A 16,979-nucleotide genomic window follows, 5' to 3' on the forward strand; every position below is an offset into this window, starting at 1 on the left:
GCCTGGCAGTTGATCTGAATCGTAACAGAAACAGGCTGAGAGAGTTGGGGTTGTTCAGCCTGGACAAGAAAAGGCTCCAGGGAGGAGGGAGTGTTGATGAGGAGCAATGGATTTAAACTACAGCAGGGCAGATTTGGACTAGATGTTAGAAGAAAATTTCTTTACAGTGATGGTGGTGGAGGCTCCATTCCTGGAGACATTCAAGGTCAGGCTCTGAGGAACCTGATGGAGGTAAATGTTCCTGCTCACCACAGAGGGGGTTGAACTAGATGGTCTTTAAAGGGCCCTTCCAGCCCAACACACTCTATGAAATCTCTTCTAATGTGTGGGGAGGAAAAAGTACTCAAAAAAGAAAAGCCCATTTACAAAATTATTGAAAAACATTTATTATACTTAAATTGAAATGTGTACATCTTATTAAAAAAAAAAAAAGCAATTTGCTGGTGCCATAATTTAATTCCAATTTCAAGTGAGCCAGACAAACTACTGTACAACTTTCAATATTCTTTAAAATTAACATATTTGGATACTTTCCAATCAAGGATTTTTCCACCTTTGTAAAACATCTGGATTCTAATATGGCGCGAGCTGAAAAGACACAAATGTCGGTTCAAGAAAATACTAGGACCAAACTATACCAAAAGAAAGATGAACGACTTATAGGCAGAAATGTTTAAGTACATAAAATCTTACTTTCAGTGCAGAAAAAATAAAAATAGGGGAAAAAACCCCAACTCTAGCTTTGATGAATTTAAAATTTCAAACTGCTACAGCTTTAAGAAGCTTTTCTGCTAAGCACTTGAGCCAGTCACATAAAAGGGAACCAAAAAAAACCACCAAAATTGCTTTTTACATGCTGTAGTAGTTGTTTACATTGAACACTGCAGCATAAAAAGCAAATTCTTCCCAAGCTTTTAAGCCAGAGCTCAAGGTGGAACTTTTCAAAGGCACAAAATGACAGCTCTGCAACTGCCACTTATCACTTTTGAAATATTCCCCTCCCAGTACCTAACCAGTTGAAAAAAACCACCAATGTTAATGCAGGAAATGCTGAAATATCCAAAATACCCCAACAAAAGCGCATTGCCTGGTTCAAAGAAAAGCAAATATTTGGTCATACGGCAGAGGCACTGCAGCAGCTGCACAGCAGGGCGTGGTGGGCAGCAGGAGAGGTGAGATCCTTGGCCAGAACAGGGCGCGTTTAGTGTTTCGGAAGCATTTGCTGGGTGCTGCTGAAAGCTACGATAGCCCAGGGATCACCATCCCACTACATCCTCGCACTCCACCTCTCATCGCTACGAAATTTTTTTAAAATCCACAATTTTACAAGCAAAGAGTGAAAAACTGCAGCAGTGCTCTGCAGAGAACCTAGGAAACTAAACATAAAGGATGCATAGGCAATTCTTTCTTTCCATTAAATTCGTTAAAGCAAAACACAATTACTGGGTACCCCGTGGGATTTCTATTAATCCCTCTGAGCAGGTACTACTGATAATGCAGTTTGCTGCATGCATATATTGCATCTGTCGGGGGCTTCTCCCGAGCCCCCTTCTGGCATTTACACTTCTTACATCATACACTCTTATACAGAATTTACACGGGAAGCTGTCGCAACAGCTTTTCTCTCTGAGACCCGACAACCTGATCCACTGTCAGTCAGCTGAACGACTCCCGTCCACTACCATCAGGAAATAAAACCGGTGTAAGGTACAAGCAAGTAAAGTGACAAACTGTCACAGAAAAGGTAAATGCCCCCAATTAAGTTTACATTCATCTCCAACTGGATACATACAGCTTCGCTTCTAGAAACTGTATCTACTGGCCGTAATTCGCCTGATTTTGGTGAAGGGCAAGCACCTTCACTTACGTCATCTTCTGCGCCCGTCCGTCAGCCGTTGCGGCATCACGCCTTGCATGAGGACACTTTGCTATGGCAGTGATAAGAAAGTTCACCTATCAAACAGCTCATTAAGAAAGGTCATTTTGTGTTTTCAATATGAAACATCTTATACGGTGAAGTTAGATCCTAAGGTTTTCAGATGATCTTCATGCTCTTTAGGCAGGACTTCGTTCTGCGCCGGAGTATCAGTCTAGCAGGCGTGTGGCATCACTTCAAAATTATATGGAAGCCTTCACCATTTTCAGCTGAAAAAGGAAAAAAGTGTCAAGTCTTGCACAAACAGAACCATAATGAAACCAGCCAGCGCAGCAAACCAGCAACCTACTGTTTTTCACTGTGTAGGAGCGATTCGTTACTACTACAAATATTAAACTCAAAACACGTGAAATATCAGTAACTCGAAATTCAGAATACGCCCTTCAATAATAACTAATTTCTTAAAATCTCTTGGCTTTGCAGTTATTTCTGAACTCCTGTTTCACACAAACTCACCTTATTTGAGAGTGACATCATGGAAAAGTTCACTTCTGAGAGACCAGTATAAATCCCCAGTGCATGGATTTAAGCCTCTATTTTGTGATGCTCAGCCTTAAATTGGGATTTTATTATTTTTTTTAGTTGTTTTGAAACTCCACCATTCTCAACAATTACTAACAGTATGCACTGGTCAGGGAGGTTTGTTACCGAGCACTGCACAGGTTCTGGATACTTTTTGTCAGTACTCGTTGCAGATTTGTATTTATTTGCTGCAAATATGCCATTATGCTTTGCTTTACTGGAATAATATTTGGCTTTAAAGAAGGCTCCTTGGTAGAAACAACAATTATGGTTTAGACCGTAAGAGAGGACACGGTACCTTTTATTGTGGTGAATAAGAAGCAACTCTCATCTTGAAAGTTTTGAACCATCTACAATGAGAAAAATAAAAAAAGCTCTTAATCCCTCCTGAGTATGACCAATGCAAAAACCAAATACGTCAGGTATGAAACAGGGCCTTTATAGGCAACTGTGTATTTTTGCTTTTATTCAGCAAGGGACAACCAGGTAGAAAATTAAATTTTAAGAAAACAGTAATAAAGCAAGTATGAGAAAATCCTCCATTGTATTTAATTTAATTCATCAATAAAATCTGTCAAGAAAATAAAGTTTCCATTACCTGATCACTGACAAGGATGTGGATACCTGTGGGACCTTGTCGATAAACCTGGTTGATCTGATGCAAAGGAATATTAAATGCCAACGCAAGCTTGCGCGTGACTTCTGAGGCTGCCATTTCTTCCAAGTAGATTGCATGATACACTACAGGGAAAAAAAAATAATTAATTGAGTATGGTACCTACATAACAAGTACCTACATAAAACCCCCCTGAATTTAACCTTTAAAAAAATTTAAAAGCTAGAAACTTTTACTTTACTTTCTCCCTCTTCTCACTAAGAAGCTTGAACTGCTTCTCAGTGACACCAGCTCCATTCTCTTAAGTGTAAGAGTGACATGAATTTACACTTAAAAATTAAGCTCCCGTCTGTATTGCTACAACACCTATCCAGCAGGAAAATATTACTAGCAGCGCAAGCCTGTTCGCTGCTTGGCTGTTTTTCCTTGTCCAAGTTCTGCTTTTTTAATTCAGCTGCACAGAAAATCTAACAGAAAAGTGGGAAAGAATCCTACGTGGCTTAGTTGCACGTAGCTTTGATGTGCACCTCCGTTTGGTTAATACCTTGGCTCATTTGAGAGATCCTGAATTAATTATGGTATAACTACAAGCAGTTTAATCAACGGACTGAAAACTGACAATGATTTAACCTTGAGAGGTTTCAAGGTTCGGTTTCTCCTGTGTGGTGCCAAGACAGCAATGCTGTGCTCAACACAACTTTGACAGTTCCTCTGTGCACGAGAAACACAAATTCAGGCCCCTTTGCTCTTCTTTTTTTCCTTCCAATCTACCTCATTTTAGACTCTCAGACGTGGCAGCGGCGTGCCAAGACCCCCCCACGCCGTTACCGTATATTGCACCGTTGCTGCTGTCGCTGTTGCCGGCCTCTTGTCTTTCCAGTTGGATGCTCCTCAGTGGCTCCTGACAGACGTAGATGGTTAAGCGGGGCCTGACAGACCTGCAATTCGGAGAGATCACGCGTCAGAGGACAAGCTACCTGCCCTGGAAATACAGAAACGTAGATTCATCATGCTAATAGTACACTTGAAATGTTTTCCTTTGCCAGTCCTCAAAAATAAAAATTAATAAAACGGTGAGTGGTCTCTCATATGCTACTGCATTTAAAATTGCAATCACTTTGGAGCTCATCGAGACACTGAGGCCCTGCCCGGTTCTGACTTTAATTCTAAGGGCAGGGGATTGGAGTAACCAGCAGAAGGAAACCCAGCCGGCCTTGGACTCCACGTGTTACCTGGATTTCAGTGCATTATACAGCCGAATTCCATCAGCTGGACCACAGATTTGTACCAGATCTTCTCGTGTCAGCTTTAATAAATCAGCACCTGGAGAAACACAGGAGGATTTTATGAAGATCAGTTTGGAACACCTATACTTTTAAAACCAAATTGTATGTTTATTTAAACCAAGAGTAACAAAGATAGTCTTTATCCGTGAAAATACTCCACCAGGAAAGCATAGGTAAAGCCAGCAAAAAAAATGATGTCATCATAGCTCATAGAATCATAGAATCATAGAATGGCCTAAGCTGGAAGGGACCTTAGAGATCATTTAATCCAGCCTCCCTGTCGCCAGGGGCGCCACCTCTCGACTAGATCAGGCAAGACATGGGGACCGAATGGGAATCGAACCCGCGACCTTAGCGTTGTTAACGCCACGCTCAACTGACTGAGCTAACCGGCCCCCTTAACATCTATCAGCCAGATGGTATTTGACTTCTATGAGTATATAAAGCTATCGGTGACAAAGAACTGCTTTCAATGTTTTCCAAGAGTCTTTGTCAGAAACGTAGTTCTGACGTTTACTGACACAGCTTCGCCATCGTCACACAAGCAACACAGACCAAACCCGAACCAGCAGCAGAACCCCTTCATTTTTCACAAAGGACTCATCAAGGCTAAAATGATTTTGTGAACCATCATCACAAAAAAGGACTCTAGTTTCATTTTGGGGTGTTAGGGTGAATTTGCACAAAATTTAACTAGGGAAAAATAGCCTCCCAATGCAAACTAACATTTAATAAGCAGATTAGCAAATTAGAAGAAACATGGATGCTCTGTTGGATTTAGATAGTTATTCTCCACACAAAACTTGCTCAATACCACAAAGAAAGACTCTAAATAAAGAAGGAAATTACAGATACCTGAGAAATTTGAAAAAAGCCTTGTATAGGTAGAGAACCTATGCTTGAGCAACCACTGCTGAGTTTCCTGGATTGTGGCTGAAGGATGAAGCTGCTGTAAGAGACAAGATAGGATATGGTAAATGAGATATGAAAGAAACAAAACCCGAATCATTAAAAAATCTCCCTCACTTAAACACTTCCTTGGTACCTATTAATATCAAGGTATGTATAAATCAAATATTCTCAGACAAATATACAAATATAGCTGTGACTGATACCAGAAAGCAAACACTTACATCTCCACACCCTTGAGAGGTTCCATCTCCTTGATGATTGGGGGAGGAAGAATTGCTACAGATTGAGGAGGGGAAAAAAACACAACGTATTATTATAATTGTAATAAGCAAAGTATTTATGGATTGCTGAAAAATAATTTGAGATTCCCCAAACAATAGATATTACTGTTGAAAGACAAATTAAGCACTGCACAGCATGAAAATTAAGTTAACCCAAAAAATGTGTGTTCAAAAGTTTGTAGATTATTGCTGGGCTTTTTCTCTCCAGTTATATAAATGGTGTGTGAGGGGAATGCAGAGAGTTCTTAGTGAAAAAAATCCAAAACTAAATAGTTTCCATAGACATGGACTAAATCATGGTAGTGAAAATGTAAAATATTTGCTCTACGACAAAGGACAAGAAGAAAAGTTTTCGAAAATGCAGAGTAAGAAAGACAAATGTCCAAGTAGAAGTAATGACATGAGAATTGAATCATCATAGAATCATCATAGAATCATAGAATGGCCTAGGCTGGAAGGGACCTTAGAGATCATTTAATCCAGCCTCCCTGCCGCCTGGGACGCCACCTCTCGACTAGATCAGGCAACACATGGGGACCGAACGGGAATCACACAATGCAAATGTTCTCCAGTGGAACCAGAAACCAGTTGCATTTACTCAGGAAACACTTTTGCCTAAGCCTAGTTTTAAAATGTTCTCTAATTGGTGTACAGACCAGAAACCCACCTGTCAGGGACACTGTAGGTGTTATGCTGAGCAGAGGTAAAAGTCGGCGCAGGAGTAGGACTGTTGTTTACAAATGTTGTGGGAGTATCAGGCCATGGTGAGCACTGAAGATAAAGAATTAAAGCTTAAGTTTCTCTTGACATCACATTTTTCTTACTCTGATGCACACTTTTCGTTTAAAGCCAGGGTTTTATCCATAGAGAAGTGCAGTTTGTAATTCCAAATAAAGACCCCCTTGAGCCCACACATTACACGCAGACACTCCAGGTAAAAATCCGTTCTGGTTTATCTCGTTCTTTCACTGAGACTCCCATTTATATATACCATCTTCTGTTAACAAAATGAAGGTTTAGTGGTGGAGCTGACAGAAGACCTGTACAAATTACTCCATTTAAAACCAACCCACCCACCCATCCCAAACCATCTGCTGAAAAAACTTCCTTCACCCTAAAACAGAAGAAGGGGCTGTTTTAAACTGCAGGTGTCACAACTTGGCTGTAGGCGTTTGGCAAGAGTAAAACTATGAAGCCAGATTTCACCTTGTGGGTAAAATCTAATGTATTTGCCCTGACAGCAGTTAAATACAAATGGACATTTCAGCAGAAATACTGCAAGCTGAAAATCGTTAATAATGTACTTGCAGGACTAAAATGCTAGTTATATGCACTGCTTTCTCTAACCTGGATTTTTTGTACACAAATTTAAGTTATCACAAGTATACGATGAGCCAGCTGTCCAATATAGTCAGTTTAGTTATGATGAAGCCCTTCAAAACGAGACCAGCTTTGAGGGTTTCCAACACCCTTGCAAATCCAGTAAAGAAAAACCAAACAGATTTTGGTGAGTTCAAACAGACAGGACTGAAACAAGCAAACTGCCCAAGGTAAAGTAAACTGAGACCACGCCTGTTAAAACAACAAAGATTTCAGATCTCATGCACCAACTAAATACCCTGTAAGGAAATTTCCAGAGTTATACCATAGCCTGGGGCGCAAGGCGGGGGAGGGAAGGGAACCTAATGATAGTGGGAACATGTTTCAACAATTTTATGTTGAAAGACCTTTTCACTCTTTGGGGGAAACAGAAAACAAGTGCAACACCCACCGCGATCTTCGCTAAAATGGCTCGTAGCTCAACATAACAATGTCAACATCGTTCTGAAATATTTTGAGAGTGTCATTAATTTTCTTCTATTTTCTCCCTTTCTGTCCCTAAATTTTAACGCCAGATGTTTATCAGGACACAAGGATGCAAGTTGGACATCCTTAGCCACTACTTCACTACAAGATTCTGTTCAACTGCTATTTAAATTCCAGGGTGGGGAAGGCAGCGTTGGTGCCAGAGAGCAGCCCCTGAGCCCTTCCCAAGGCCCAGACCACAGTTCCTGTTTGTGTCCTTCAAATCCAGCTCAGGTTGTTCACAACAAAACCCTCGAGTTTAAATGCAGGAAGAAGCACGTCTGAAATATTCAAAAAGGAAAATCCCAAACCGAAGCAAGCAGCCTTTCTTCTCCTATAAATGCACTTTCTTATCTTGTCTCCTCTTCCAGAAAAACTACTATTAACTATACACTGAGACTGAATTGGTTGGGTAAAAAAAAAGAATAGTAGTAGTAATTGTAATCCTATTAGCTTAGTTCTTGCTTTTTTCCATCTTAAAGGTTGTGATCAGTGAGGCTATTTCATACAGGCCTAAGCCCAAACCCGAGTTAACTGGAGGACATTCAGCAAGGTAACAATGCCAATTCAGGAGTCCCTGACCACTGGACGTAAACTTAGAAGAAAGATATCACTGTTACAAGGAAGCATCCAACACTGTAAAACGCCATCACGGAGCCAAACAAAAAAGACTGGCATTGTATACCCGTAACAAAGGAGTATATGCCGGTGATTTTTCAAAGACATTGTTTTTGAGGTCTCAAAACTCACTGCCCTCTGTTATGTGCACACTGATACTGCACTGCTGGAAATGATGCCTTAATGCCCAGGCATTGATTAATTCTTGAAAAATAGAAAATTATTTAGGTTTCAGATCTTTAACATTCTTCTCTGTAAGACATGAGTGAAGTTACAAAGTGCCGACCCATGCTTTTACCGAGTTAAAAAGGAAGATAGGAAATCTTTTGGACTCAGGATATTTAGCATTTAAACTAACATCTGAAGAATTGCAAAAACTCACATTTATCCTAAGCCACTCTGAATGTCATTTCGCTTCCTACTTCCAATCTACCTGAAGCTGCCCAAATTCAAGCTTTACAAAAGAGTGGAACATCAAATCAACATGAAAACAAAACATTTGCTCTCCAAATCAGGCTTATTACACTTGGACGTCATCTTTAGAGAATAGGGTGGCAGAGTATTTTTTTTTCCTTTTTAGGTTCAAGGAACCTAAAAAAATACAAGGTTCTTGCCCCAAACAACTGCAGTTGTCGGCAAAAGCAAAAAAACTGCTCATATAGAACTAGTTATTGTGAATGGAGAAGAAGTTATTCCCAAAAGGTGGTCACGCATGCTATATATACTGGCTGCTACTGACAGTGCTCTATGAAGTGCAGAGGGGTGTAAGGAGAAACAAACTGAAGAAATATGAAATGCTTATGTCACTAAATTACTTTTGCTCCAGTTCGGCTTTCTGACTCCTGTAGGCTCTAGGTTTTATATTCTAAATCCAGGTCACTTCCAGAAAATATTTAACTTCTGCAGCAATCTCTCACGTCCAAAACGTGAAGTTCCAATTTATTTCAAGGTCTCTACCTGAAAGTCTTCTAACTTCCATGTGCCCTATATCTGCAAAAAATGACCATTTGGTAAATTTAATCTAATTGTAGCTTTACACATTCTCGTTTGTGACACACAGTATCTACTAATATGAAAAATCAACCAAGATACTGCAGACAAAAACTGCCAAGACCTGATTACTGCCATACAAACTTGCCCACTTTTGCAAATTAAAAGTAGGGAAAAAATCTGGTGGGGTGGTTTTTTTTCCTCCTCTTCTTTAGGTAAGCTCTAGCTTCTATAGATTTGGAAAAGCCAAAAAAAAAAAGCCTTCTGCATGAAACAGTCCCTGGATGAAGGTCACCTGCACAGAAACATTCACTGTGAGGTCCAGAGGCAGTGTGAAGTTTGTCACCTTTCATCTCTACAGAAAAAATCAACACTCCATGGCGTGCAAGAGTCTTAACAAGTAGCTGTCTGTGGGAAAAATACCCAGATAAATACTGCAGAAATTAAAGCGAAGGCATCAATTTTTGAAACAGAGGATGAATGAAAAGGAGTCATGGGAAAATATAGCAAGATGGCATCCTTATAGAAATGAATGAGAAGGAAAAGGTGGGTGATGGCAATTAGAAAAAAAAAAATGTCGTTCTTAGGAATGAACAGGAGAAGAGCAGAGCAGAACCACCCCTCAGAAAGGAAGCTTCAGCAAACTCTTTGCATTCTGTTAGAATCCCAAATGAATTAAGTTGGAAAGAAGATATCGTAAGATTCAATGTTTCCTGAAGGAAGCACAATAAGAAACCAATTGGTCCAAAAGAGATTGTGGCTGAGCTGAGAGAAATTATACAGGAATAAAACCCCCAAAACCTCACAATAAAATAATCATCCTTCATCCTAGCAAGAAGGGAAGAAATAAACACGTACCCACACACACTCCTCTGTCTGCTGCAGGAAAGGCATTACATGACCAGTACTACCCATCCTACTTCCATTTGTCAGTACGATTAAGATAATGCCCCCATTCACAGAGACACGGTATTTCAAGAGATCATTAAGAACAGTTGAGATGACTTTCAGGTATAATTTGGCAACAGTTTTTCCTACTCTAGACCAGGGATTTGTCTTATCTTTTAAAAATAACTTTTTCTATGACTCTTCCTATAAGCAACAATAATTTGATGAAGTACTTGTAACAACAGAAAGAAGAAAGGATGCAGGGGAAAGAACAAGAAATCCCTCCAAGGATCAGCTTCCAAAGATGCTTTAGACATGCTTTGTAAGCAAAAGTGATAAAATTCTGTTTTCACCTGTCTGTGCCTTCCCCACAGGGCCATCTGGAACAAATATAAGATTGTGCTGCCAAAGAATCCTACAGGTGCATCTTAAAAGAAAGAAGAGAAACCAACTCCCAAGACCAGTAAAGGGTAAATCCAGAGAGCTCAGAGCTTACAATAGTTGCAGGGTGCAAAATGAGAATCCTCTGGCGAAGCCATCTGACTTAACATTGCTTGTTCTCTCACACTCGGTTACAGTTTATAAACAACAAAAGGCACATTCCGAAATGTTTTATAACCTAAGCCTTACACATCACTTCCATAGCTCCTAAGTACAAACTAAATAACATTTAAGGGACAAGAGTCATTGCTGAAGCCTGGCTGGGAAAGAGCTGTCAGCACAAAATGCCTGCTCAAAGAACAGTCAAATAATTGTCTTCTACAGTCACATCATTACTTGACATCTAAACTTCCCAAATGGAAGACGCAGGATAGTTTCTCATCTGAAAAATGTAAGGTGGTGCAGATGTGCCGGCTCTTCTGGTTGGTGTTAAAGCCGCCCGCAGCACAGCACGTGTATGGCTGAAGGAAAAATTGGTCCCCACCAGCCATGTGCAACACGATGCAATGTTTTAGAAGTATCGATGTACATGGAAACACGCTCAATGTTAAGTACAAATACAGGACATAACACTAAATTTCACTGTGCTTACTTCCACTAATTGCACACATACAGGGAAGCAAAAAGCCGTTTCATTTCAAGTCGCGTAAACAAAAAGCTTGTGACTTAAGTTACACAGTCCCTCTGCGACAGTTCAAGTGTTAGATTTAGGAAGGATTCCTTTGCTGAAAACAAACAAGGAGCAATTGGTATACATAGAAGCGAATAAAATTAAGACACGGCAATCAAAATGTTTTTGCTTTACGTGATGGAAGTTTCTCCTATATCTAACACTGTACAAGGTATCTTGCACAATGAAAAGGTAAGCAGAAGTCCCTTACACTGCCTCGCTTTGCCAGAGAATCACCGCAGTCTGCTGGCAAAGTCCGCTTGCTGGACTTTTTCTGCTCATGTTCAACTGCATCTTCAATTATAGGCTCAAGCCTCATCTGGACAAACACCAAAGATTCGGATCAATTTCTTTTCGTTATACAGCAAGGAAAGATCTAAAAGCCTTTTAAAAACTTCTAAAATCTTTTAGAGAACTGCACAGAACTCACTGATGTTTAAATAAAAAGGAAATGCAAAAACCTGCTGAGGCTCTGGCCTGAATTCAGTAATCTCCAAAAAATAGACTTTGACACTCAAATCTGGCAGATAGTTAAATGTAGATTCCCCCCTCTTTCTTTTTTCTTTTCCCTTTTTTTTTCCCCTTCTTTTTGCTTTTCAGTTACATGGTTTTTAGATCTGTACCAAAACACTTAGCTCTAGGGTTCAGTACAGTCAGTCAGGTAGTGTTCAACCTCAGTGTGCTTTAATACAAGCGTCTACTGAGTATCTAAATGAAAGCTCAATTAAATGAAAACTTAAAACTTAAATGTTGCTGTTCACTGGTCAAGTCTGTCAAATAAAAAGCTTATCTTCGTGCAGAACTAACTCTTCCCCAACCCTTCCAAGCCTGCAGCTTATCCTCAGCCAGCAGATGCAATTCTGTTTTGTTACCTCTGTGAGAACTGTGGTGTCATATGAAGGCTGATACTTTTCTTTTTCATGTGCGGTTCGCTTTTCCATCTTTTCTCTGTCTGTTTTCTGTTTCCTGTCTGCTCCTTTTGGCTAAAAATGAACAGTTATGTGAACAAGAATGCAACTGGAAAATGGTTTTAGAATTGAAATCTGATCTCAGAAATCAAACAGTAATATATAAAGATGTCCCCCATCTTTGTGAGAGCTTCCGAGAGACTTATTAAGGACCTGGTTGCTACTGTTACCTTAAAAACTTTGATTTGACAACTGGCTGAATGCAGATGATCGGTATATTCTCCATTTTCAGTCTGTTTAAAAGTGTCAACCTGAATCCTAAAAGGAACGCCCTTCTCTCCACCGTGTTTGCGAGGGGTAAATTCAGTGCTGATACAATGTACCTGAAAAAAAACCAACCACCAGACAAAAAGGACCCTGAGAAGTATTCCAGACAGGAATTTTATTATGCGTTACCACCACCATATACATTTTCTAAGGGCAAGCACATCTCCCAGCTTTTCTGAAGAGCAAGCTGCCTAAGTAATGTTTTGTTCCTTCCCACGCTCATGTGCAAAAGGCAGCAAAACCATTCCACTTAAGCAGACAGGAAACAAGTGTGTCACCAAAATCTCTCTAAAATAAAGCAGTCGTCATAGATTTTTATTCAATGAGAACTCACTGGCTCTTAACCAAAATGCACAGGGATGACAACTCTATCTATCATGAATATGGCAAAGAAATTTTCAAGGTGCTATTCTCCACTGCACCATCACTAGAATAAACTTCAGATTTGCTTGTAATGAACATTACCAGAGCTAAAGAAGGGCACTGACTAGAAGAGTTTTAAATATCCTGGGAAATCTGGGTATTTCTTATATAAATCTCGGTACTTTTCTTATAAAAGTCAGCAGACTTTTTAACCAGTATGTAATTGCCTCAAGCACTCCATCAGAACAAAGGCTGGGTTTTTAAGTCAGAAATACTCCTGAAAGATGTCTATGGAGAAAATCAGTGTAACAAAACCCTAGGATGAATCCTACTGGACACCGTTCCAAATTTTTTTAAACTGTTTTTTTTGCTTCCTTATGGAATATTTAAGCGAGCCAAGCCCCGTCAACACCTTGCACTCTCAATGACTACAGTGCTGTACTTGTTATTTCCTCTGGCCATCAACAACACAGGAGGACCACAGCCTGGAAACTGCAGCTTTAAGTGCATGGTCAGTGCCGCGGTGCTCTCTGGCTAATGCTCAAGTCGTAAGGATCGGTTCTGTTTTCGGACAGTCTGTGACTGCTCCTTCTAAGGATGTGCATAAACAAAAATAGCCAAGTTTATCTCCTGCTTCTTCAAGGAGACTGCATTTTAGTAATTAGGTAATTCTTACTAGAAAAAAAAAAGTCCTCGAAAGTACTAGATCTAAGTTAATTTATGGACAATATGGAATTTAACCTGTTTTGGCAGCCTCAGTAAGAAATGTTACCTCAGGCTTGATACTTGTATCTTGTTATAAGAGAAACAGAGACAAAAGTAAGCTAAAAATTCCAATGCAAAACTGAATATTCTATCTAAATAATTTCCAGAGAAAGCATGTTCAACTGCCCTATGTATCAAATACATAAATAATAAAAACCCAACTACATAGAGCGTCTTTCAATATCCGATTTCAAACTCTTTTTGTAGCACATCATTTTTCATTTTGTATCCTCAAGCCAGGACTCTGCTGAAGCTCACCACTACGAGTGGGCCCCTCCAGTAAAAAAAAGTGGTAGTGATAGTTATTTAAAAGGCTAAAAAATCAATTCTAATACTCTGTATAACTCTACTTGTGACCTCAAAGGCACCACACACAGACAACCAGTCAAGTAAAGTTTCAAACCTGAATAAAAGCAGATGTACATTTTGTTGGATCCCACAAAAATTCAACTGCATTGAGTTGGCTTGGATTTGTCTTGATATCAATGACTCCAACGGACATTGGAATATCTATTAAAATAAGCAAGATACATTTCAAAATAATCATAGTCCAAAAAAACACTACAAATAAAGATTAATATAAGCAAACACTGGCAGAAGGGGAAAAATTCAGTCTTTGGTGGCTTCATGAAAAGCCCAGAAACAGTTTCTTAGGACTGATCTGAAGAATTTTAGTAAATTCAACACACAAAGTGGTCTGGGTCTGGGGGTGTTTCTTGATTCGCCTTCCTCATGCAACAAAAATGATCAAGTTACACAAATTACAGAAACCCCACTGGTGCCATTTCCACAACCTACTGAAGTTCATCATAGAATCATAGAATGGCCTAGGCTGGAAGGGACCTTAGAGATCATTTTAATCCAGCCTCCCTGTCGCCAGGGACGCCACCTCTCGACTAGATCAGGCAACACATGGGGACCGAGCGGGAATCGAACCCGCGTCCTTGGCGTTGTTAGCACCACGCTCAACTGAATGAGCTAACGGGCCCCCTAACTTATTTTTGTCTGCATTCTCCTAATTAGTGTAACATTTACTAATCAAAATTAGAAGGATTACTAAATGTATGCAGTTGCAGAGTTGCTATCTTATTTACTTAAAGGAGTGTGAAAGTGGTGAGTAGATGTATATTCAAAACACAAACAACAAAGCAGCATACAGAAAGTGTCTCTTATTTTTTTCACCAGCTCTAGCATAAATGTGACCACAATCAATTTAAATTTGGAAACTGAATTTCATACAGTGACGACAGATAGAAAACCAATCATACCTAAGTCAAGAAGTCTGTCCCCAGGGCGGTTCCACTTCCAACCTTCCAGCTGCTGGTGCTCTGTATATTGCAACCTTCTATCATGAAACACAACTCTTATAATACTCTAACAAAAAAAAAACCAAACAAGCATCTGCTCAGCCACAAAGTTACTATTTTTTTAGAAAGAGCCTGAAGATAAAGCATTAAAACATTGCAAAAGAGCCACAGTGCTGAAAAATATGTATTTACAGCAAAAAAAAATAAAATACTGGCAACCATCAGTATCCCCAAATCTTTCAAAACAGAACAACAGAACTGAGCAGCAGGAGATATTTGAAAATGTGGCAAAAATGCAGAAGAAAATTAGATCTGATTGCATTTTCTGAAAGCCGCTAAGAACTACAGGCAGTGAACTGCTACGCCGCCAGCACACCGTCCACACTGTGCAGACAACACCAACTTGTTAGTTGGTGTTAGTTGTTAGCAGGGATTTGTTAGTAACACTCTCTAGAGAAGTCACCTTCACCAGTTTTCCATTGATCTCTGGTATGTCTCCAGCTTTCCGATTATCTAGCATCCGTATTTCATAGGATTGACCTTTAAAGAGAAAAGAAGTTTGTATCAGTAGAGGAGTCAGAGCACAAAGCTATTTTGTATTTAAAGCACCTGAATGAGCTTTTGGTTCATACACAGACATAAGAATCAGCACCCAAAACATCCGTTTTAAGAAATTTTTGTAACGAGGTTTGATTCGCAGCACAGGAATTAATGGAACAAAATGAAACTTTGTGGTCCCTTTAAAACAACAGATACCTTCAAGGCTGAAATATTTCATTTTACATGAGGCCTAAGTACTTGCTTCTCTATTTTTCTTTTCCAAAGAAAAACCTTTAAAAGCTGAACTTTAAATCACGGCATCGTTAAGCTTGGAAGGGACCTCTGGAGGTCAACTGATCCAATTCTCCTGCTCAAGCAGGACCACCTTGAGCCAACCGCAACAGACCAAGCCCACACTGCTTCTCAGTATCTCAGGGAAGCTCCTCATCCAGCCTGTGCTTCATCACCTTCTCTACAAGGATCTCACATGAGAAAATACTGAAGACAATGACTCGCAGACAACATCCACCCCTCTCCCCTTGATTGCCAAGCCCTTCAGCAGACATCAAGCCCTCCTGTGAAGACTCAGGGTGCAAAAAGTGGTAAAAAATGCACCTGACTAAGCAAATGGCTGAACTGTGCAATCACATGTTTCTAAGACACTAGAATCTTTTTTTCATTTTTTTGAGTTCAGAATACCAGCTGACTAAGCTGAGGACACCAATGCCACTTCCAGAGGTGAGGGAGGTTTTATCACATGGCAATAACCACATTCAGATTATTTTACCCAGAAGGTGGTATCCTCTGTGGAAGAAAAAAAGAAATTAATTTTCAAGCAAATGAACCACAGGCTATGAAGAAAAACCAGCAAGACTCACATGAAGTACTTATCTAGTTAATTTCTGACAAATGTAGAGAGACAATAGTGAAATACACACTAACTCCAAAGGTAGCTGCACTTGTGTTTATATTTCAAACATGACACTGTTCTGGGCAGATACTATTAACTAATTTGAGAGCAATTTCAGTGGCCTGTGTTGAGCAAGATTTTTGTTTAGGGATTGACATTTTAACATTTATTATGACTTTTTAGGGGTGTTGATGTGTACCTCAGGCAAACAGCATCCAATTAACTTGCTATTATCACAGAACAGTTTGAGTTGGAAGGGACCTTAACGATCATCTTGTTCCAACACCCCTGCCAACATCTCCCATTTTCCAACCTCATTTTCAACACACATTTATTTTGGATGTGCCCACACATATCAAAACCTGAAATACAATTCCCATTCCAGATTTGCTCCACAAGCTGCATTCACTACAGTTATGCCTGCAACACATATGTACCAACCTTGATTCAAGTATGTAAGAGTTTCATCGTATAATTTTACTGCTGGAGATGTCGCAGCGCACATAACATACTGGAAGGGTGGATGTTTGGTCTCATTTTCTTGTGGAAGGCTGGAATCTTCCTGTTTGAAAATAGGCAGTGCCAGAACATCACTGTAAAGAGCAAACAAATAACTTTGTGAGACTGTTGGGCCTGTTTTGCCTGAAATTAATGAAAGAAAAAAGTTATCAGTGACTAAAAAAAAACCTGTAAAATTGCATCACTCCAAGTTTATTAGTGAAGCCAATGTGAGCAGTATCCAAAACATTTTCCACCACAATTTTAGGCTAGGATACATAAACATTGCTCATATATAGACAACAGAAGGGGCATCATGTCCAGAGGTAGGACAGATAATTTCACAGAGCAGTAGA

At 39.7% G+C, this 16,979-nt stretch overlaps 1 protein-coding gene across 1 annotated transcript; it reads right to left on the reverse strand.

Annotated features, from left to right (window-relative positions):
• Positions 1–1,707: 1,707 nt before the first annotated feature.
• Positions 1,708–16,767, reverse strand: UBP1 (upstream binding protein 1 (LBP-1a); the record flags this gene model as incomplete). Its single annotated transcript, XM_009867127.1, has 15 exons — positions 1,708–2,145; positions 2,757–2,808; positions 3,057–3,199; positions 3,903–4,012; positions 4,307–4,397; positions 5,216–5,309; positions 5,494–5,548; positions 6,221–6,324; positions 11,217–11,324; positions 11,878–11,988; positions 12,144–12,296; positions 13,772–13,878; positions 14,637–14,742; positions 15,139–15,215; positions 16,567–16,767. Coding segments are annotated over 15 exons (1,550 nt in total), but the record flags the coding sequence as incomplete, so codon positions are not given.
• Positions 16,768–16,979: the final 212 nt, after the last annotated feature.

This window comes from Apaloderma vittatum, unplaced genomic scaffold (genome assembly GCF_000703405.1).
Source record: "Apaloderma vittatum isolate BGI_N311 unplaced genomic scaffold, ASM70340v1 scaffold15373, whole genome shotgun sequence".
Lineage (NCBI taxonomy): Eukaryota > Metazoa > Chordata > Aves > Trogoniformes > Trogonidae > Apaloderma > Apaloderma vittatum.